Raw genomic sequence first — 23,841 nt, 5'->3', positions numbered from 1 at the left:
AGGAAAATAAATCCCACTTTTATAGCCCATGAAAACCATACCCCTCTGTCTAAATAATCTTTCCATCTCAGTCTCAAGAAACTAATAAAAGAATGGTTAAGACAGCTGAATGAGTACTCTTCTTTAGTAAATAAGAGTGAGGATTGCAACAAGTGATGAAATCTGTCCATAGCAGCAAAGTAAGACTTGGGGTTTTTGCCTGTTTTCTCTCTGGTTCCTTTTAAATAAACTAGAAATGTGTACCAAATATGGAAAAGGAGAGAGTATGTGAATAAATGCAGTATTGAGGTTCCCAAAGATCACATACTCTAGTCTAACTTTTCTCCTTACCTGTAATTAAATATTTAAATTAACTCATTAAATTAAAACAAGCCTCAGGGCATGTTTACAATAATTCATAAAGTTATAAGCCATGCCACTGTGGTTTAAATTTACAACTTAATTTTATAATTAAGCCCCAAGAAATAATACACGGGAAAAAATGTAAATATGTATACCTATTTTCAACAACAGTAAGAAAAAAAAATCCTAAAAACAAGAATAGAATTTAACAAATCAAAATTAAACATTATCTTCAAAATATTATCTTTAAAATATCTCATTTCACATTCTCCTCCCAAAAGGCTAAAAATATCAGAGGTCAGTTACTATTCATTTTATACATGTGGACAATGAAGTCAAAACTGGAGTAAACAACTTTACTAAAATCAATAGAGTAAAAGAAATAGGATTAAAATTCAAAGCTTCTGATTATAAGATCCATGCTCTATTCAAAAATCAAGACACCTAATCAAAGATCCTCCAAAAATTCAATTACTCAAGCTTCTGCTTACCAGGTTAAAAATGTCCATGCAGGAAATACACACTCTGACAAACTTCACAGAGAAAAATAAAAAATATAAACACACTCATAGGAACTCATAACAAAGAAGATACCTGCATAATAAATAGATACGGAGGATTTTTTTCCAATTTTAACAAGTCCTTGACCTAAAATTTTAAACCACACAATCTAAAAGGTATTGAAGATAAATTAATACAACACTGATAAATACATTGAGCCAATGGTACAAGTTTGAATTTGAGGCTTTACACATAATTTTTAAGTATCCATATAGCCCATTACATCCCCACTCCTCTTGAAATTACCCCATTAGGGATCTATGAAGGCTTTCCCTGACCACATTATGTCCAATCCTTAAAGGATTTACTAGAAAACACTTTTCAGAAATAAATATGTTAAGGAAATGTAATTTTATGAACAATCATTTATTTTATTGTTTTATAAAGATTCAAAATAAATCTTTGTTAGTTACTAATATACTTTTCTACATGTAATACACTTAACTTAGAGATTAAAACACATTTTAGGGTCTAGAGCAGTGGTTCTCAACCAAGGGCAAGTAGCAATGTTTACAGACTTTTCGGTTGTCACAACTGGAGAGTGCTACTGGCATCTAGTGGGTGCGGGCCAGGGACTCCGCTAAATGTCCCACCCTGTACAGGACAGCCCCCACAAAAAAAAAGAATTATCTGGCCCCAATGTCAACAGTGCCAAAGTTGAGAAACCCCGGTCTACGATCTAACTTTTATCATAAGGACTATTAAGGTTTACGTACCTTTGAATTTAATATCCAGACCACTAAATTCCAATTCAACTCCTTGAAGTGCTTCTCCCAGAGTTTCATGGTAGTGACTGATGCTTTTTTTTGACCCCACACAGAATGGAAGTGAAAAGTACTTATATGTCTCTTGGCGATTATGGTAGGGCCCAACAGTATTCATCCATAAGACAACTTCCTCTTTATCTTGATACTGAAACCAAAAAAAAGCAAGTAAGAATATGTTTTTTAAAAATCTAATTCAAATTAAGGGAATATATATTATTTGTTCTAAACAGAAATGTACTATCTCTGTTTGGGAAGCTCTAAAATAAAATGCTGGAAGCTTGTTTCAAAAGGATGGTCAATGTCTACACATTAAAAATGAAATTCGGTGAATTTTAAAATTATATCCTCTGATTGTGGTCCCAAGCAGATTCATGTCTTCCAAACTTCATTTTACAGAAGATACTGTTTAAACAAAACCCAATAACCTATAAGAATATGTTTATAATTAATATTTACAGTATCAAATAACAATAAACCTAGAACCAACATGATTCACCATGCTAACGTGGACAAGGAAGGAGGAAACAAAATCAAAAGCTTATCCAGAACCTCATGTTAATCACTAGAAACTCCAAAAACTTAATGCTGTCAGCAAGCACAAATAAAATTTCATCTCCTTTTTTTCCCCACAGCCATTGATCAAAGTAGTAGAGAGGAGAGAAATGACTAAACAAGAGGAAGAAAAAGCCATACTATGAAATCTCCACAGCCCATTCAAGTCATCATTCTATCTTCCCCTTTATCAGCCTGAAAGATAGGTACTGCATGCAAATTTTCTTGAATAAATATTATGGTTTTACCCATCAGTGAATACTATATGTAGCTAAACCTGGAGTGTGGTCTGATGACTTTGGGTAGGTGACCTCACCTTTCCAGGGTCCAACGGTGGTGGTGGGGGGGAAGTGCCAAAGATTTCTAACATCTCCTCAAGTCTAAAATTCCAGTGATTCTATGAAAAGCAGTTACCTGAGTAATTTTAAAACTAGTATTCCTAATTAGCAATACAAATTAAAGACAACTAACAGTTGCAGCTTAAGTCAACTAACAGGGCAGAAGTTAAATCATTGAACAATTATCTACTGAGTGCCTACCATGTGCCAATAATTGTGTTTGTTGAGGATACAGCTTTGAATAAGACACGTTCCCTGACCCACTGGAGCTTAGAGCCTAAAGGGAAAGATGGACACTGAACAAGCAATTATAGTAACATAGGGTGCTGTGGAGCACATAACAGAGGAGCCTATCCAACTAGCCCAACTACCAAACATTACCTCCAGTCCTCCATATAAAATGAATAAACATTTTCCATCAAAATCCAGCATCTCCAAAACCAAACTCATCCCAGCCCCCCAAACTTTGTTTTTCTAATGGTACAATCCTCTCAGTCATGGCGACTCAAACCCCAAGTCCCCCTGCATTCCAAAAAACACTGACTTGTCTACTCTTATCCAAAGCATCTGCCTCTTTGGATTCATACCACCACCACAGTAGGACTTAGATCTAATCACCTCACCTTCAAACCTAATAAATGTCTCATTGTTCATAAGACATCATCCAGGTACCCCATCAAGGAAATAAAAAACTACCTGACTTTTTGAATACATGAGACATGTACCAAGCACAGCATTAGGTGTTAAGGTTATAAAGATAAATAACATACTGTCCTTTCCTTTAAGTAGTTCACAATCCATAGTGGAGCCAGACAAGTAAATGATTAACAATGAAGAAATAAGTGTTACAATTAAGGTAAAAGGGCTATTGTAGGGCTTCCCTGGCGGCGCAGTGGTTGAGAGTCCACCTGCTGATGCAGGGGACACGGGTTCGTGCCCCAGTCCAGGAGGATCCCACATGCCGCGGAGGGGCTGGGCCCGTGAGCCATGGCCGCTGAGTCTGCGCGTCCAGAGCCTGTGCTCCGCAATGGGAGAGGCCACAGCAGTGAGAGGTCCACGTACCGCAAAAAAAAAAAAAAAAAAAAAAAGGGCTATTGTAGCAACAATAAAAATGATTAATTCTGCTTTGGCAGAGAAGGGTCAGGATGAATCACAATATAGAAAATCATAAGCTGTTTCAAGTGAATTCAGAAAAACAACCGTAGATAACCTTCATGTATGAAGGAACCAATCAAAGGTCTGAATGTATACATAGATACTCATTCATAACTACTCTTGTCACTTTAGGGGGTTGACAAATATACGTATGCCACCACTCTTCGATCCAATGTTAAGGGTTACACTGCACTAATCAATCAAGGTACTCCTTTCTGCACAGACATAGGTATAAGTATAGATATATAGATATAGATAGGGATATAGCATAAGAATTCTCAAAACGGTTCTCTAAACCAATCACTATCCACTGAACAGGGCTGGTATTAGAATTGAAACCTGTTCACTGAGTAAAAAGCTCTTGGCATAGTATCATGTACACAAAAAGTATTGAATATGATGAAAAAACACTGAAGAAATACTGAAAAGAAAGTTTGTTAGCAACTTAGTGAAAGAAGTTTGAAGTATGTGCACTGACTGAGATAGTATCCTTTGAGAGAAATGAGGAAGGCGAGGTAACCAAATGCATCCATTTAGGATTACCACACTGAAAGAGAGGACCTATTCTTGCCATTAATCCTGCTGAGTCTGCAGAAATTTTATAAATGTAACTTGTGAAAATAAACACAAAAACACTTTCTCTATAAATTCTAATATTCATATTCCTTTAAAAATAGACAAAAACTTGAACATAAATACTTGTTAAAACAGAGCATTCATTTATTTCACACAAACTGAAACACAGGACTAAAATAATTTAAGGGTCATGGTATGTGTTAAACTACACGTTCTGAAGTCACTCATTTTAAACATTCATGAAACCTTGATGGGGTAGTAAAGCTCTGACAACATGATGCAAACTGTACTATAACAAAATGTGTACCATTCTTTAGCCTAGGATTCCTTCTGGGAAGAGGACTGAAATAGGGATGAGAAAGAAATATATATATATATATATATATATATATATATATATATGTATGTAACATAGACACAAACACTCATATATATACACATACACAAACACACAAAGATTAGGGTGAATATTAAGGCTAAAACTGTTTCTTTTCTTTTCAATTGCTCCTTATGCAGACCACAGTCAGATTTCATGAACTTAAAATGTTTACTTTTCATTATAGTTCTTATTTATCTCTGAGAATAAGTGTTCCCAAGACAAGGTCAAGGGAAGAGTTCTTTTTCAAGAGAGAAAACGTGTCTTAAAATATCCTGAAATTAGAAAATACCAAATGGAAGAAACTTTTTAAGGAGAAAAGCCTTTCCTTTCCCTAAGCTGCCAGGAAAGTCCCTGGGCTCCCCCAACTCAGTGGGAAGACAGCAACAGGTAAGGCTCTTCCCTCCACTCTTGGCTGAAAGGCTAGTCTAATTTGCTTTCAAAACATTCCACAACGTCCTAGCAAGCTCTTTTTAAATACTTTCCTCAGAAAAACTCTGAGTTGCCAATGACACGGAGAAAGATGGAATTTTATAACTTACCTGCAGAGTGTAACCAGAAGAAGGGGAGAGAAAAACTCAAGCAGGCACAGCAGTGGATCAGGAGATCCCTGAGCATGGGGGTGGCTCCTTCCATGAGGCCTCCCTGGGAAGCAGCCAAAGGACAGGAGGCCAATTCAGACTACCTGCATTCCTCACTTCGTTCCATTCGTTTCCAGTTCTCAGAAGTTTCACTGTTACACTCAACTTCTGCACTGGCCACTCCAGCCAAAATGGCTTATAACATTGTCTTCCTTTCCTTTCCTGCTCCACCTTGTTTCTTACGTCATTCCCCCAAGTCTATAATGCCCTCCTCCTACCCACCTGGCAGATTTCTACTTATCCTTCAGAACTGCCCAAATCCTCCTTTCTCCAATCTTCAGGTCAAACTTGAACTGACCAATCACTAACATGCACGTGCTTACCGTCTTTTGGGATAGTATCATTATTAGCCAAAACTTAATAAGCACATACCATGCGTTGGGCATAGTTCTAAGGTCTTTATATAAACATTTAATCTCTCAAAGCTCTGTAAAACAAGTCCTATTATTTCCCCCATTTTACAGATTCAAACAAACTAAATAGAGATGTTAAAGAATTTGTCCAAAATCATTCTAACTAATTAGTATCACATTTACAAGCTCAGGACTACATTTTTGCTAATCCCTAGTCAGCTTCATTAACCGAAGAGCAAAAACTAAATGAAGAAATATGGGAAAAATATAGCTGTACAAAGCACCTAAGGAAGTGCTGAATGCTGAACAACTTTTCTATTTGAGCCTTTAATCTGCCCTAAGGAAAAAAACCTTCCTAAGAAGCTCCTTGTCCTCTGATCTCAAAAGGAATGACCTTCATTCTCAAGAAGTCACCAATGTTGGATCTCTCATTTAAAATACTGTTTATGTGCTGGGTAAGTGTAGGTACAGAAGTTTCCCTCCTTGATAGAGATCGTGAATTACTTTTTCTCGGAAGGAACACTTCAGGAGATAATGTTACTGAATTTCTCGTGTAAAATCCGAATAAAGAAATCAGAATTTATGGGCCTCCCTGGTGGCGCAAGTGGTTGAGAGTCCGCCTGCCGATGCAGGGGATACGGGTTCGTGCCCCGGTCTGGGAGGATCCCATATGCCGCGGAGCGGCTGGGCCCGTGAGCCATGGCCGCTGAGCCTGCGCGTCCGGAGCCTGCGCGTCCGGAGCCTGTGCTCCGCAACGGGGGAGGCCACAACAGTGAGAGGCCCGCATACCGCAAAAAAAAAAAAAAAAAAAAAAAAAAAAAAAAAAAGAAATCAGAATTTATGTAGACAGGCAAAGGACTGAGGGCTCAGACTAAGCACCCAAATGCCATCATTTTTATGGGATGAGAGGAAAGATATATGCTTACTTTAAAATACATATCTGAGAAAGCAAACTCCAGTTCAGAAAAATATTTCAGAAATCATAATTTCAATGTCTTTTAATTATTTAAAACACATACATCAGAATTCTAATACACATAAATTATTAGTGTATTTTTGGAAAGTCTCTTGAGATAACTGCTCTCTCCCTCTCAAAATAGCTTTGTACCTAAATAAACTTTTAGTCTACCATAGAGTACAGCTGAAAATAGGACAATGAATTATGACACTTCCTAAAACTAGATCCGTATTAAAGCACTCACAAATTCACTTGTAGTAAACAGCTTATCCTCTTTATAAATCTTCACATATGTTTTACTAGTTCCCATACTCCCGACAGAGACAAAGACTAAAGGCTTCCATTTGCCTAAGTAAAGCAAACAAAACATCTTTTTTTTCAGCCAGTAGTGTTATAGTGCTTATGGCAAAGGTTGAGAGTAGGCTATCCTAGGCACAGATTGGGTCCTTTCAACATCACCTACCAGAGATACAATGGGCCACAAAGAAATGGGGTTTTAACCCAGGTAAATCACAACAGGCATTCCCAAGACTATGCCTCTTAAATGAACAATCGTCTGCGTTTGTTCACTGCTTTAAGCGGTAGGGTTATCATGCTTCCAACACTGCATATTCTTATCCCTGGTAGATCCCTAATTACTCAAGTCACTCAACAAGCACTGATTAAATACCACTTGCTGTGCCAAGCACAGAGCCTGGTATGTAACAGACCCAGAAAAAAAATTTTTGATTTTGTGACCTTGAGGAAACAGAGCAAAAAAAAAATTCAAGGCTCCAGTGTAAACCATAAAATGCTTTTAAGATTCCTGTGCCACTGATTACTGGGTTTTTGGCGCTGATATTTTTACATAGTATTACTATGGAAATTATATGTTCAAGACAGGTAGAAAAAACGACTAGAAATCAGGTAGCTCAGACTCTTTCTGTGGCCCTGGGCCAGCCACTGGGCCTCTTCAGGCCATTAGGAAAATGAGTGTGTTGAATTCAATGGTCTCGAGTCTTTCCAGTTCTAAAATTCTATGATTCTCAATTTGCAATCCTTTTAATGGAGTCCTTTGGAATCTTAGGAGACATGATAATCTAACTCTAGATGTTTCCAAGTGCTCAACTGTCAGAAAACCAAATAAGCATAAGCCATACCCTATACATCTTTCACTCACTCTAAAGTGTTCTTTTTATGATCCTTTGATCACCTATTAAGAGCCTGTCTTTCATGAAAGTGTTCTTTAATTTTTATTTAAAACAGTATATTTGGGACTTCCCTGGTGGCACAGTGGTTAAGAATCCACCTGCCAATTCAGGGCACGGGTTCGAGCCCTGGTCCGGGAAGATCCCACTACTGCGGAGAAACTAAGCCCGTGTGCCACAACTACTGAGCCTGAGAACCACAACTACTGAGCCTGTGTGCCACAACTACTGAAGCCCGTGCGCCTAGAGCCCATGTTCTGCAACAAGAGAAGCCACCGCAGTGAGAAGCCCACGCACCGCAACGAACAGTAGCCCCCGCACGCCGCAACCAGAGAAAGCCCGTGCGCAGCAACGAAGACCCAATGCAGCCAAAAATAAAATTAATTAATTAATTTAAAAAAACCCAAAAACTAGTATGTTCTGTAATTCATATATGATTCAACTTTTAAAAACCGAAAGGAACCCGCTTTTATATATTCTACATGTGTATATACTCTAGAAGTTAGCAGCACATTCCCTTCTCATTATTCTTCTGAGAATATTAAGAGTGTTGGATAAATAAGCACATAAAAAATGCCATATGAGTCAAATGGTCAGCTGAATCCTAATTCAATAGGTAAAGTAAGAGAAATCAAGGGTTTTCTGGAACTGCATGAAGTAGTCAGTTGCTCCTTCTTAGGACCAGCTACAGAACTTGTGGGGCCCAGCACACAATGAAAATGCATAAAGTATTAAGAATTTCAAATGGTGACAGCGGAGCATTAAACCAAGCAGTCTTTATGTCTTATACACATTAAGCGACTGCAAGGGTCACATGCCCACTGCAGCCCTGTCCCTCTTCAATGCTAACCCAAACGCATCCTCAGTAACAACCCACTATGGAGCTAAACTTACGCAAACATTTAAGCACTTAAAGATACTATCAATACAGAGAATTATTCAATTTAATGCCAAGTGTATTACTATCCTATTTTTAGGATAAAAGGCCATAGAGCATATCCTATGAGAGCGTAGAAGACTATTAATTCAGTTTGCCTGAGTTCAAATCCTACCTCTACCTGTACTGGTTGTGTGGTCTCAGGCAAGTTACTTAACTTCTCTGGCATTCGTTTCCTCATCCATTCAAAGGACATAAGATCACTCACAAGATTATCAATGTATGTTTAAAATATGAGTTAATACATATAAAGTACTTAGAACGGTGCCTACCACATATTGCTACAAAAGCCCTATTCGTTATTATTTCTATCTGGAAACTGTCTTCATAAAAAGTTAATCTAAAGGGCAAACTTTAACTTCTAGAGATTGTTCTTTAATTTATAATCCAATTCCACAAGTATTTATTAAACACTTACTCAGCAACCTTCCCTTGACAATTTTTCTCCTCCTTCAGTATCATTCTGTCTTCATTAGCTACTTCTGCCTTCTTGGTGGAAAAAAAATTCACTTGACCATAGGCTTTTCAGTATTATTGTCTGCTTAAGGTGAATGCCTAATTTTCAAGAAATATTTTCAAGAAACTTGTAAGAAATAAAATATTTTGGCTAACAGCCAAAAAATATATGAATGACAAATTTTTTAGTTATATCTTAATGCTACTCTTCCTATAATTTTTAAAATAATACGTAACCAAGTGAGAGCAGTTCTATGTAAACATGACTGAAATCAAATGGATTCTAAACGTTTTTGTCCAAGAATTCTCTCATACGTGTCATATTCCCTCAAAAACCTTTTATCCAATATTTTATATTCAATTTCTGGCTTCAAAAATTTAAATGTTAAAGCAGAAACTAACACACCATTGTAAAGCAATTACACTCCATAAAGATGTTTAAAAAAATTTTAATGTTCCTGGCAATAAAATTTCAATGAAATTGGCGTTTACATTTTAAATCTGTAAATTAATCTAAGACCTTTTTATTCACCTCCAATTTGTGAAATTTTCATTAATACGTACTTTTCCCTATTACAGCAGTTTATATAAAACACGAGATAAAAAAGTAAAATACTACTCTTAAGCTTATACGCCTGTATGGTGGAACTATACTTGAGACAATTCTGAGTTTTACACAGCAACTTTCCTTAAGTGTTCAAAAAACTGGAAAAATATTAGTAACCACTGGCTAAAAGAATGCCCATTGGAAATGAACACTTCTTACACTTTGAGACAAGTTACTTGACAGAAAAAACAACAAGAAAGCGTTTTTAACTGTTTAACCTGTGAACAAAATTATCTTAAGGTGAAAAGTCACAAATACAGCACAGAAACATGACACCAACTCAGGATTGTGTCCCTTAAAAAATATACAGGTAAGAAGTTTCTGGCTGTTGACTGAAGGTACAAACGCCAAAAGTTTAGAACTGTTAGCTAAAATAAGAGCCCAGCTAACCTACCGACTAGAGAAAAGAAGTCTGGTTGCTTCATTTCCTCACTTGTCAGGAATGACAGGAGACTTGCAGATTTAGTACCACACAACCTCTCATGCAAAATCGTATCATTAATTAGTTAAGGTCTAAAAACACAACTACTCACAAGCACCCTCTAATTTACATGACTTTACTGCCCTGCTCAGATCTACCTTTCAGAAAGCCACCGACTTGCATCCCTAAGTGAAAGTCACTAGAGGAGTCGTTAACATCCAAGCTTTGATGTAGAAAATGCCAATTAAATAAACAGCCAACCAATTTTAGGCCAAATGCAAAAGGGACTGTTCCCAGCCAGACAAGAGGACTGGGAAACTCAAGACCCCTCACAGTCAGAAGCCGCCTGGTTAGAGACCACCGGGATGGGAGCCTCATCTAGGAGCCAGAAGAGGGTGAAGAGAAAGTTACAAGAAAGGCCTCGCAGGCGGGTGCGTGTGGCTGAGTGCCTGTACACGTGTAAAGTGCTCCTCACCGCAAGTTTATCAAGGCTGTCCCCACGCCAGGATTATGATCCGGTTTGGGCAGGAGGAGGAAGAAAAAGGCCGGTGAGCACCATAAAGTGGTGGGTATTTCCTGGTTACTGTAAGACGGGTAATACGTGGTGCATACATCTTCCGCCGTGTCGTAGTCCCCAGCAGCCCGGGCGCTGCTCCCTTTCCTGGGGGGCACCAGCTCCGAGCCTGGCTGCTTGCCGCCCCCACTCCCGCGGCCAAGTGAGCCCCGACCCTCGGACCCCGCTTCTTTCCCGTCTCCCGGGGCCCCTGGACCCAGGGGTGCGGCGCCATTTAGGTCCGGGTTGGGGAAGGAAGCCCAGGCACTTAGGGAGAGGAGTGCTGTCCCGGGAGCGCACGGAAAGGCCTCCTCCCCGCTCCCGGAGTTCCTGCTCCGCCAGGCCCAACCGGAAGGCGCCCTCGGGCGGCCGCGGGGCTCGGCCAGGCCGCTGGGCCCTCCAGGCCGCGCCGGGCCCGCCTCGGCGGGGGGCCGGGGGAGAGGGCGGAAGCGGCCGCGCCGGCCGGGAGCAATTCTCACCGTGTGTTCGTGCTCGTCCGCCCGGGCCCGGGGCAGCAGCAGCAGCAGCAACAGCGCGGCGGCCGCCGCCACGCCGGGAGCGCCCGGCAGCGGCCTCATCCTCCGCGCTCCCACCGGCCCGGCGCCGGCCCACCGACTCCTCCGCCGCCGCCGCTTCCGCCGCGGCCGATTCGCATTCACGGGGCGCGGACAGACGCACGGGGGCCCGGGCCCAGCCTTTGGCTCCTCCGCGCCGCCGCCGTCACCGCCCGCTTCGGAGCCTCCCCCGCCCCCCGGCGCCTCCTTGCCTCTTCCTCTGACTCAGCCACGTCATCCGGCCACCCCGGCACACGCCGGAAGTGCCTCGCGTTGCGGGGCCGCAGCCGCCGCCGGCCGCCCCGCCCGAGAGGCGCGACCCCCGCAGCCCCGGAGGACCGCGCGAGGACCCGGCCCTCCCGCCGGCCGCTCTTGGGTTGCGAGAGAGGCGGCGCGCACAGTGGCCCCGGCCTCGCTTCCCTCGTGGGTGCCTGGCCCGCGTCGCAGGGCCTAAGCCGCCTCCATTCAACTTGTGCGACCTAGGTTCAAAACGCTTTACTCTTCCTGGCCTCATTTTCCTCGGCTGTGAAGTCGGGTAATGGTCTGACCTGCCGCCTTTCGGTGGGGTCGGATCAAGTAGCCCTCACAAGGAGCTCAGCTCCCGCCGGGAATGAATCACCAGCTCTATAATCGTCATTAAGGGAGATTGTTAAACTGGTATCGGGTTGGATGAGTGTCTTAAAGTCAGTGAATATTTACTGAATATTTATTTCAATCTTGTTGAAGTTCTTGTTCGTTTATTTATTTATTGTTTGTTGGGTCTCCAGTGCACAGATATAAACACCTCTTAGAATCTAAGCTTTTCTCCTAAGCAGGGATCCTGTTCACTGATATATACTAGAACTGTGTAAGACCCATAGTGGAAACTCAGAAGATATTTGTTAAATATATACATGAATATGGCACCACCATCTACACAGTCCTCTAAGCCAAAACTCTGGAAACTGGAGTCGGATTGTCTCCGTCTCTCAGCCATCAGCAGGCAACAAGTTCTAGCATTTGTTATCTTAGAAATGTATCAAGAATTTATTTTTCCTCTCCTCTGCCAGTAATAGCCAGTCTTCTACACCTCACTCACTATGTATTACAGCAGCCTCCTACCAGGATCCCTATCACCAATCTTCCCTCCCTGTTTATCCTCCCCAACAGGTGCCAGTGAGTCTTCTAAAAAGAAACCTGATTATATCACTCTCTTGCTTAAAACACTCCTTGAATATTGTTTACATAAATCAAGGGATCACAGCTAAGATTTTCATCTGCCAGGCACTATTCTGAGTACTTCACATGTATTGACTCAATCCTTATGCAATAGGCACTGTGAGTTATATTCATTTTACAGCAATGATCTCTGAAGCCCGGGGCGGGGTGGTGGGGGGGAGGGAGGGGGCGGGGTTTAAGTGGTTGCCGAAGGATTGTATCCAAGCATCTGGTTCCAGAATCAGTCTTTCTTACTACTCATGGACTACCATCCATACAGTCATTTTAAGAAATGAAATAGAGGGGCTTCCCTGGAAGCCCCTGGTGGTGCAGTGGTTAAGAATCCACCTGCCGGGGCCTCCCTGGTGGCGCAGTGGTTGAGAGTCCGCCTGCTGATGCAGGGGATACGGGTTCGTGCCCCGGTCTGGGAGGATCCCACGTGCCGCGGAGCGGCTGGGCCCGTGAGCCATGGCCGCTCGGCCTGCGCATCCGGAGCCTGTGCTCCGCAACGGGAGAGGCCACAACAGTGAGAGGCCCGCGTACCGCAAAAAAAAAAAAAAAAAAAAAAAAAAGAATCCACCTGCCAATTCAGGGCACACGGGTTCGAGCCCTGGTTCGGGAAGATCCCACATGCCGCGGAGTTACTAAGCCCGTGTGCCACAACTACTGAGCCTGTGCTCTAGTGCCTGTGAGCCACAACTACTGAGCCCTTGTGCCACAACTACTGAAGCCCGCACGCCTAGAGCCTGTACTTCTCAACAAGAGAAGCCACCGCAATGAGAAACCCGCGCACCGCAATGAAGAGTAGCCCCTGCTCACCGCAACTACAGAAAGCCCGTACGCAGCAATGAAGACCCAACGCAGCCAAAAAATAAAATAAATTAAAAAAAAAAAAGAAATGAAATAGACTTGTATGTACTGGCATGGAATGATAGCCAAGAGATAATTTTAAGTGAAAACACTTGAAAATATAGAGTATGATTCCATTTTGAATGGTATTAGTCTACCCATAGAAAACAATCTGAAATATTATGACTCAAACTATTAACAATGCACATGCCTACAAATATTTGCACGTGAGTATGTGCTACATGTGTAATCAGGAAAAACAAATCTTTCCTAAAGTATACTCCTGTTAACATGCAGCTGCAGAATCGGATCCCAATTTATCTCCTCAGGTTCACCTCCCACTGATCTCTTCTACCTCAGGCTATAGCCCTATATTTCCCAAATACACCAGGTTCTTTTATACCTCTGTGCCTTTGCTCTCTCTTTTTCTTATTGGAGTATAGTTGATTTACAATGTTGTGTTAGTTTCTGCTTGCAGCAAAGTGAATCAGTTATACATATACATATACCCACTCTTTTTTAGATTCTTTGATTTCCCTTTGCCCAGAATGGAAATGAATGGACAAACTTTGTTACTCGTTTTCCAGGCCTAAATGAATGACCTCTTTAGTGAAAACTTGCATGATGCCCTCAAGAAGTTGAGCATCCCTTCTTCAGGATTCCAGTTGCATTTATGTCATAACTATCATAGTCCCATTTCCTCTTCTGTACTACATTCTGACCTTTGTTGATGGCAGCCAACAAAGCACTATACTACTATTTGTTTATATCTGTCCCAGCTGTTGGGACAGTGCTTGTCATATCATAGACATTCAATAAGTATTTACTGAAGACATTCATAAGTAAAAAGTCAGAGAGCAGAGAAGGATTTCAAGAACACTTTCTAGATAGTCTAAGATGCATCACAAGGCAGTACATGATTAATTGCTGAATGAATCATATGCCAGTAATTGCAACAGAAATCAGAGGCGGCGTCTTATACATCTTTGTATATCCCCCAGAGCACCTAGCACAGTGACTTGTTCATAGTGGAAGCTCAGTAAATGCTCCGTGAATGAATAATCACAGTTTTGAATCAAGTGATGATGGGCAATTGAAGAACAAGCGGTGTAAGTGCTGAATTGAGATGCATGAGTAGTTTCTTGCTTAAACATCCATCACCAGCCTCCACAGATTTGAGGCAGTAAGCATTTGCTAGGTGTTGTCAGGAGCTCTAGGTTAGCAATTACTTGGGGTGGGAGGACACAAGAAAAAGTATGAAGTATTCATTTGGGGAGTGTAGACCTAAAACCAGGAAGCATTACACACATAGAAGAGAACAGGGATTACATTGTACAAAAAAAGAACTGCACAAAATGTGACCAACTCTGCAAATGTTCGATAGGCAATAAGAGCAAAGGGTGACACTCTCACAACTCTTACTCAACATAGTTTTGGAAGTTTTAGCCACAGCAATCAGAGAAGAAAACGAAATAAAAGGAATACATATTGGAAAAGAATAGGTAAAGCTGTCACTGTTTGCAGATGACATGATACTATACATAGAGAATCCTAAAGATGTTACCAGAAAACTGCTAGAGCTAATCAATGAATTTGGTAAAGTTGCAGGATACAAAATTAATGCACAGAAATCTCTTGCATCCCTATACACTAATGATGAAAAATCTGAAAGAGAAATTAAGGAAACACTCCCATTTACCATTGCAACAAAAAGAATAAAATACTTAGGAATAAACCTACCTAAGGAGACAAAAGACCTTTATGCAGAAAACTATAAGACATTGATGAAAGAAATTACAGATGATACAAACAGATGGAGAGATATGCCATGTTCTTGGATTGGAAGAATCAATACTGTGAAAATGACTACACTACCCAAAGCAATCTACTGATTCAATGCAATCCCAATCAAATTACCAATGGCATTTTTTACGGAACTAGAACAAATCATCTTAAAATTTGTATGGAGACACAAAAGACCCTGAATAGCCAAAGTAGTCTTGAGGGAAAAAAACGGAGCTGGAGGAATCAGACTCCCTGACTTCAGACTATACTACAAAGCTACAGTCATCAAGATAATATGGTACTGGCACAAAAACAGAAATATAGATCAATGGAACAGAATAGAAAGCCCAGAGATAAACCCACGCACCTATGGTCAACTAATCTATGACAAAGGAGGCAAAGATATACAATGGAGAAAAGACAGTCTCTTCAATAAGTGGTGCTGGGAAAACTGGACAGCTACATGTAAAAGAATGAAATTAGAACACTCCCTAACACCATATACAAAAATAAACTCAAAATGGATTCGAGACCTAAATGTAAGACAGGACAGTATAAAACTCTTAGAGAAAAAACACAGGAAGAACACCCTTTGACATAAATCACAGCAAGATCTTTTTTGATCCACCTCCTAGAGTAATGGCAATAGAAACAAAAATAAACAAATGGGACCTAATGAACTTAAAAGCTTTTGCACAGCAAAGGAAACCATGAACAAGACAAAAAGACAACCCTCAGAATGGGAGAAAATATTTGCAAATGAAGCAACTGACAAAGGATTAATCTCCAAAATTTACAAGCAGCTCATGCAGCTCAGTATCAAAAAAACAAACGACCCAATCCAAAAATGGGCAGAAGATCTAAACAGACATTTCTCCAGAGAAAGTATACAGATTGCCAACAAACACATGAAAGGATGCTCAACATCAGTAATCATTAGAGAAATGCAAATCAAAACTACAATGAGGTATCACCTCACAGCAGTCAGAATGGCCATCATGAAAAAATCTACAAGCAATAAATGCTGTAGAGGGTGTGGAGAAAAGGGAACCCTCCTGTACTGTTGGTGGGAATGTAAATTGATACAGCCACTATGGAGAACAGTATGAAGGTTCCTTAAAAAACTAAAAATAGAACTACCATATGACCCAGCAATCCCACTACTGGGCATATACCCTGAGAAAACCATAATTCAAAAAGAGTCATGTACCACCATGTTCACTGCAGCACTAGTTACAATAGCCAGGAGATGGAAGCAACCTAAGTGTCCATCGACAGATGAATGGATAAAGAAGATATGGTACATATATACAATGGAATATTACTCAGCCATAAAAAGAAACAAAATTGAGTTATTTGTAGTGAGGTGGATGGACCTAGAGTCTGTCATACAGAGTGCAGTAAGTCAAAAAGAGAAAAACCAATACCGTATGCTAACACGTATGTAAGCATCTTAAAAAAATGGTTCTCAAGAAACTAGGGACAGGACAGGAATAAAGACACAGACGTAGAGAATGGACTTGAGGACATGGGGAGGGGGAAGGGTAAACTGGGACGAAGTGAGAGAGTGGCATGGACATATACACAGCACCAAATGTAAAATAGATAGCTAGTGGGAAGCAGCTGCATAGCACAGGGAGATCAGCTAGGTGCTTTGTGACCACCTAGAGGAGTGGGATAGGGAGGGTGGGAGGGAGACGCAAGAGGGAGGAGATATAGGGATATATGTATATGTATAGCTGACTCACTTTGTTATAAAGCAGAAAAAAGTTATGTCTGGAAAGTTCTGAAGTTTGCATTGATTATTTACACTGAGTGGCATTTCTCTTCAAGACTAATATGAACTTACTAAAACATGAAACAAATTTCCCACTGTTCTCAAAAAAAAAAAGAGCAGTGGGCGAGGAGAGAAAAGCAGACCCTATTTTGGTGGAGTATTTGGGAAAGTTTAATGGAGGGAAGAGCATGTAGGCCCATTAATTCATTGAATATTTATTGAGCATCTATTATGTGCCAGGAACTCTGGTAGGTACTAGGAAATGATGATGATAAATGGCTTTAGGGGATAAAAGTCTGATAACAGTAGGCTTGGGAAGAAGGAATAGGGATAAAATAACTGATTAGAGGAAAAGGAATATGGCTTCAAAGATTCTTGGAGGCTGATGACCCACAGGGCTCAAAAATTGTTAGGACTCAAGGGCACCATCAAAATCAGGGTTGTTCTGCCAAACTGGAGAGTGTAAAACATTGATAAATCTTATTTCTTCAGTTTATTGAACTAGATTAATCATCTCATTCCCTGACACCAAAAAGGTTGAAGGGGAAAATGCCAGTGAAAGGAAACCCCTCCCAAATGGCTGTACAACTTCTTTTTCATGATAGTTCTAATAAGACTCAATTGGTTAAAGAGTTTATGACCAGCAAATGATCCAGAAAACCAGAATTGCAAACTTTTATTCTTATTCTTGATAAACATGATCATCAAAAGTCTTGGTCTATAGATGACAACATATCTTCTGATTTCCATCCTCAGCTACCTTTTCTCTGAAACTTTATTTCTTCTTTCTACTTTGTTATGTTTGTCTTGCTAGTAACTTTTCTATTGCTATTTACCACCTTCTACCTCTACCTTTTCTGTTCTAGATGAAGTGTTCTAGATACTGAAGAATTTTATAATTGGTCTGAATTCTTTCTTTAGGAAGCAATCACTTAAAACATTGGCTCTTAGACCAAAGAGCAACTAAACCTGTTAATTTCTTTGTATAGTTCCCATTTCACTGTTTCTGACACATTTCTTTTAACTGATCTGTCATAACACTGATACAGAGCATGGAATGGGAGTTGCCACATAATAAGATCCCTTTTTAATTAGGTGGTGAATCTAGTAAGGTTGTCTCCCTCCTTCATCAGAATGAGGTATTCCCCACCCCTTGCCTTAGTCCTAAACTTAAAGAGGTGAAGGGACCTGGGTTATTACTAAACACAAAACATTTTACTTCACAGATGATGGGGAGTCAAGTTAAGTGAATTCAGCAAGTCAGCAGCAGTCCAAAATAAAATCCAGGTTTCCTGACTTTCAAGCCATGTTCTTTCTCTACATCATGCTAACTCTTACTGCATGGCTAGCTAAGACATTTTCTCCTATATTGTGGGTTAAATGGGTTCTGGCGAGCTAGCCAAGGAACCTATTTATTACGGTTTCTATGAGAAAACTAATTCTGAGTTTTGCCTCAGAATTCAGAACACATCTTTCTACCTCCTACTCATCTTCTTACCACTCTGATGAACATGGTATCTGGCCATCAGGAATGAATGAGGAAGACCATTTTATATTCTTAATAACTCACCTGGAAATGAATAGAACACTATTTATCAAACCAAAGCAAATATTTATACAGGAAGATTCTTCAAAATTGAGGATTGATTTTTTAGGATGAATCTTCTAGAGTTATCCAAATTAGCTACTTGTCTTTCTTAGAAATAAATCTGTTACTAATGCTTCCTCAGCCAACCAGCTGCAAAACCACACACTATGCTTTGAAAGACAGCACAGAAAACCAACTTACTTCCAGGGGCAAATGGGAGAGGGATCTAAAATCCCAGCTATTGACGTGATGTAGGACAGAGTAGGATCTCTCTTTTTTAATAACAAAGTAAGACAAAAGAGGGGGAAAGGGTAGGTAACTTAGCTTGACTTGTAAAAATATTCATTGAAGTCATTTACATACTATTACTTTGCCCAATTATGGCAAAGCATTAGAGATTATTAACATCATTAAATACGTCAAGTTAAATTATTTGATTGCAACACAAACCCCCTGTTCAGAGTCTCTCAGTATTCATACTCTGTTGCTCATATAGTTGGGTTGTCTGTTCACAGGTTTTAACATAAGATGAAGGAACAGTGCTGTCCTGGGAACTGGAGGACAATGTACCTTGCACAGTTAGAGGCAAAGGCAATGGCAGTGAATATGACCAATAGCTTCCCTGTCTATTGAGCCAGTTTGTAAAATCTTGGGGAAGGATGGTGGCCACACAGCTGTCTCCCAAGGCATCATATAGAGAACTTTTTAACTGTCTCTTTGGACACCTAGCTACAATTTAGTTTCTGATTCTCACTGTATTTAAATTCATGGTTTTGTTACATAATGTATTCCTAAAAATGATACAAAAGTTGAGTGTGTGGAAGTTGAATAAATTTACATTATAATGGGTGGTTCTGTTTCTAGAGAATGAAAAATTTCACGCCAGCATTAGAGACATTCTTTGATAACATGGTCCCAGTGTTTCATCCAAAGTTTTCATTTTCCTCTTTTACTTTTACACACAACCAATCATTTTGGACGTTCAATGAACATTCAGTGAGGATTTAAGACTTGTCATTTTTGACTTGGCACTCCTGATCATTTCCTTCTGTGTCCCAGGTGTGTGTCACATTTATGAAACCCAGGTATCTCATAAGCACTTTCAATTTTATGTTTTCCACTTATTTTCATATAAGAATAAAAATGCAATAAAAGATTCCAATATTGCACAGTGATGTGCATACAAAGATGGTAACACCATTGGCTGGCAGCAGATTTTGCCATGTTACTGATCTAAATGCTTGTTAATCAAAGAATGTAAAAAAAAAAAAAATCTAAATTTCGCATCCAAAAGGGAGCTTAGAGGTACTAAATATCTTTAAAAGTATAGCTCTTATCAAGATCAAATGTGCTTAAAATAGAGACTATCAATAAGAGGAAGGATAACAATATCAACCTTGTATTTCTCGTTCTCCTTTATCTCATATTACCCTATTTCTCCCAGATAAGTGACAAGGAGAGTAAAGGGACCATTGCAAAATGGCTACTATGTGCCAGGCACTGTGGTAGGTAAAATTTCCACAAATACTCTCTTAATGGCCAGAGCCAATAGTGTATTTTATGTCAGAAAAAACAAAACAAAACAAAAAAACAGAAAAACAAAAACCCAAGATCTCAGAAGCTATTAACTTCAATAAGTCCTTGTTTGCTGGACTGAGGAATTTGATTGAAAGGACCCCATAAAACTGTACTTAAATGGATCTTTAATAGTATGGCTTTTATATCTTTGTGTGGGATGGAGAATAATTTCATGGAGAAGCACCAGATTTCTGATAATTTTTAAAGAAATAGGTCTGATGCTAATTTTACTGTATGTTTAAGCATCAGTTAAGGGCCTGTGCTTTGAAGGTAGATTTATGTGTTAGGGACTCAAAATTAATGATATGTTTAAGGCTCTACATTCTCTGCACAAATTTCCCAAGCCTGGTGGTAATAACGTGTATATAACGAAACAGATAACTATTTCTATTTTAAGTTCCTCCTTCTTCTTCTGACCACTCAGCAGAGTAAAAGTCGAGGGTCCTCCTCTCTCCTATAGCCAGAACTAAGATCTACTGCTCTGCATCTAAGTGTGCAGAGCAATAAGTGGGGTCCCTGGCATCCCAAGCTTCTGGTTGCCAACCATTTTTTAGATGTTCTTTGGTAGCATCCCTGTTTTGCAAGCATACTGACTTATAAATGCTCCAAATACTGGATAGTCCCATACCTGGGAGATATGGAAGAAGGAAACTTCTGGAAGGCCAACAGTCAGTCACTGACCAAATTTCTACATCTGGGCATTTCTTGAGGGAGAGAGCTTGGCTATTTGGAGATGGAAAATATGGTGACCTGATATCAGCAGGTCCTGATTCTAGACCCACCTCTTCGTCTAACCAACTGAGTGTTCTTGGTTCTAGGCTTCTGCGAAACCTCAGATTTGTCTTCTATATAAAAGGAGTTAGGACTAATCCCTCTCTAAAGTCCTTTTGAGTTTATTGTATGTGACCAGCCCTGGCATTTAAACACCCTCCTGAAGCTAAAGAAAAGCTGAAGAATCATTTAAAAATTAGGACATATCTTCTTACTTGAATACTGTAAGTCAAATCATAATCACTTCTAGAAATTAGATTGGACTAGCAAATAAGTAAGACCTAATATAAGTACATTTCAGTAAAATCACTTGTACATTTCTGAACAACCTTTTCAGGCTCCTGACATGCCAAATTAGAGGTAAGTATTCCAATTAAGTTGTCATCCTTTTGGCAAACAAGAATAGGGATCAATATACTTGATGATGGTGAATGAAGTCCTTAGTTTCACCTCTTTGTGCCTTAATAATATCTTCTTCAAGGAAAGCCCAGACCAGCAGGGCTGCAACAATATCAGCAATGAGACTGGGTCTTAAGGTCAGCAGTCAGGCTATAAAACTTAACATGAAGACATCATTAACAGGCTGAAAACCAAAAGTCTCAAGGTCCCGAAGTAGGCAGGCTTTAGGAGGTGGAATCAGCGACCTCTGGGTGGAATAGGTGGAGGAGGATGGAAGGTCTCCCTGGTCAGAGGCCTGAAATAAAAGATAACGCAATTATTATCAAACGAATTTAATTAACTAGTTCTTAGGCATCCATGATTGGTTGCAAACTTGGTATACTATGCAAAGGACATGTTCTTCAATGAATAAAAGTGGAGAAACATACGGACCTTTCAGTGGCACACATGCTAAGCTGTGGCTTGCAATCCTAGCTGCACATTAGAATCACCAGTGGAGCTTTGAAAAATAACAGTTGCCAGGCTCAATCCCAGACCTATACCATCATAATCTCTGGAGGATAGGGTTCAAGCATCACAACTTTTAAGTACTGTCCCACCTTCAACCAGTTATATTAACCATGTCGTTTATTTTCTGAGGCTTTGACATCTGGGCCCTGGATGATCCTGGAGGGCCTGCCCCTCCTAGGGAAAGCTAATTCCTAGAGATAGCAAACAACCTGCAGTGAGCACACCTTTCACATGCAAACTAACCAGTCCAGAGCCCATACCCCAACCACATCCTTTAATGGGACTCTCACATTCGGGACCACTATCCACTGCCCTAATCACCCCAGGGCCAGGTGCCAGACAACTGGAGACAGCCCCTTTGCCCCAGAGCCTGCTGAAATTATTCAAACTAGCCAATCCTTAATCTGCCTAGCCTGCCTCACTTGTTCCTTCCTGCAGAACCCAAAATAAAGCCTCTTGCCCATGTTTCTCCCCTCCCTGACATTTCTCCTGCCTAAACCTGGGGCTTTCCTGTGTGCCCTACCCCAGCATAATGTGCCCCCCTCCTCTTGGGATCTAGGAGTATTACAAACTCCCTATTCAAAGGCAGTCGTCTCCTGATCTGCTGACCTTGCCATACCTAAATAATAATAAAACCTATATTTTAAAACTCCAGTGATTCAAATATGCAGCCAGGCAGGAGACACACTGCAGTGGGGAGATCCCTTGAGAGAGGACTTAAGAATTTCTAAAGTCGGCTTCTCACAACTCCGTCCACCCGGGATCACTAAGTGTGTTGTCCCAACTCCATGTCTGCTTTCCTAGAAGCCTCCCTCCACATTCGTCTAGATGGTTTTTGAACAGTACTAAATGATACTCCAGACAGACCTGGGTGAATGTATTTACAGAGGGTTCAACAACTGCAGATGGTATTTTCACATGTGTGCTGTAAAACCAATATTTAATTCTCTTGGAAGCAAGTCAATAAGTCAAGAAAGAGAGCTTTGTCAGGTGCTGTAATTGAACTGTGCTACCCTGGAACTGCCTACTTGAGGATTGAATGAATCAATGAGTAAATATTTACTAAATGTCTCTTGAATGCAAGTTTGCGTAGGTCAAGGAAACGACAAAAGAGTTGGGAAAAGAGAGGCCATTTCAGGAGCCAGAGAGGGAGGCAGAAGTAGAAAAGAACAACAGCAGACATCCTCAGGAGGGTCTGCAGTGGCACCTGGGAGTAGATGGTTTTGTGTGGTTGTCTCTTTATCCAGAGAAAACAAATGGACAGTCTCCTTCCATTGCCCGACCTGTCCTGTGAACCATGGGCTTAAAGGAGGAAGCTGAAGGACAGTCAGGTGATACCACTTATCACTTGAGTACGCTTAGACTGGCTTCCTTGCTTCCTTCCTTCCTCTCAACAAACATTTATCTACTGTGCATCTACTCCTGGGTGTGGGATATAACAGCAAGTAAAATGGGCATGGACCTTTCCCTCAAGGTGCTGAGAATATAATGGATGAGACAGACAATAGGGAAAATCAGTACACTGCACTGAAAGTTTTGATAGGGCACATTCAGAACCTATGAGAACATATGGCAGAGGCATTTATGCACACATCTGGAGAGTAAGTTCAACTCCTCTGAACCTCTTTCTCATCTGCCAGACAGAGGTAAAGATACCTATGGAGATATAGGTATCTATATTGGAATTACAGATACCTATACTGTGTGAGATGACAGTTGGAAAGTGGATAGCACTTTCTGGTTTAGAGTAGGCACTCAAGAGGTAAAGCTAATAATTTTATTATTATGATTAAAGATGTATTCTTAGGGCTTCCCTGGTGGCGCAGTGGTTGAGAGTCCGCCTGCCGATGCGGGGGACACAGGTTCGTGCCCTGGTCCGGGAAGATCCCACATGCCGCAGAACGGCTGGGCCCGTGAGCCATGGCCGCTGAGCCTGTGCGTCCGGAGCCTGTGCTCCGCAATGGAAGATGTATTCTTAGACCTTTTCCCCATGTATGCCCCATAAGCCTTACATTTTACCTTCCATCACAAAGAGAGTCACGATTCCCTACTG

General features: G+C 40.7%; 2 protein-coding genes across 2 annotated transcripts in view; both read right to left on the bottom strand.

Annotated features, from left to right (window-relative positions):
• Positions 1–11,559, bottom strand: part of TM9SF3 (transmembrane 9 superfamily member 3) — a 75,584-nt gene extending 64,025 nt beyond the window's left edge. The window contains exons 1-2 of the mRNA XM_060101583.1: positions 11,260–11,559; positions 1,620–1,815 (exon numbers count right to left, since the gene is read on the bottom strand). Coding sequence (XP_059957566.1) covers positions 1,620–1,815; positions 11,260–11,358 — 295 coding nt within the window. The 5' untranslated portion in view covers positions 11,359–11,559. The remainder of the gene's footprint in view (positions 1–1,619; positions 1,816–11,259) is intronic.
• A 9,956-nt stretch (positions 11,560–21,515) lies between these two features.
• Positions 21,516–23,841, bottom strand: part of PIK3AP1 (phosphoinositide-3-kinase adaptor protein 1) — a 114,436-nt gene continuing 112,110 nt past the window's right edge. The window contains exon 18 of the mRNA XM_060095776.1: positions 21,516–21,573. Within this exon, the coding sequence (XP_059951759.1) occupies positions 21,516–21,573 (58 nt within the window). The remainder of the gene's footprint in view (positions 21,574–23,841) is intronic.

Source organism: Mesoplodon densirostris, chromosome 1 (genome assembly GCF_025265405.1).
Source record: "Mesoplodon densirostris isolate mMesDen1 chromosome 1, mMesDen1 primary haplotype, whole genome shotgun sequence".
NCBI lineage: Eukaryota > Metazoa > Chordata > Mammalia > Artiodactyla > Ziphiidae > Mesoplodon > Mesoplodon densirostris.
The sequence above is the reverse complement of the archived record's forward strand: the minus strand, read 5'-3'. Positions and strand labels throughout refer to the sequence as shown.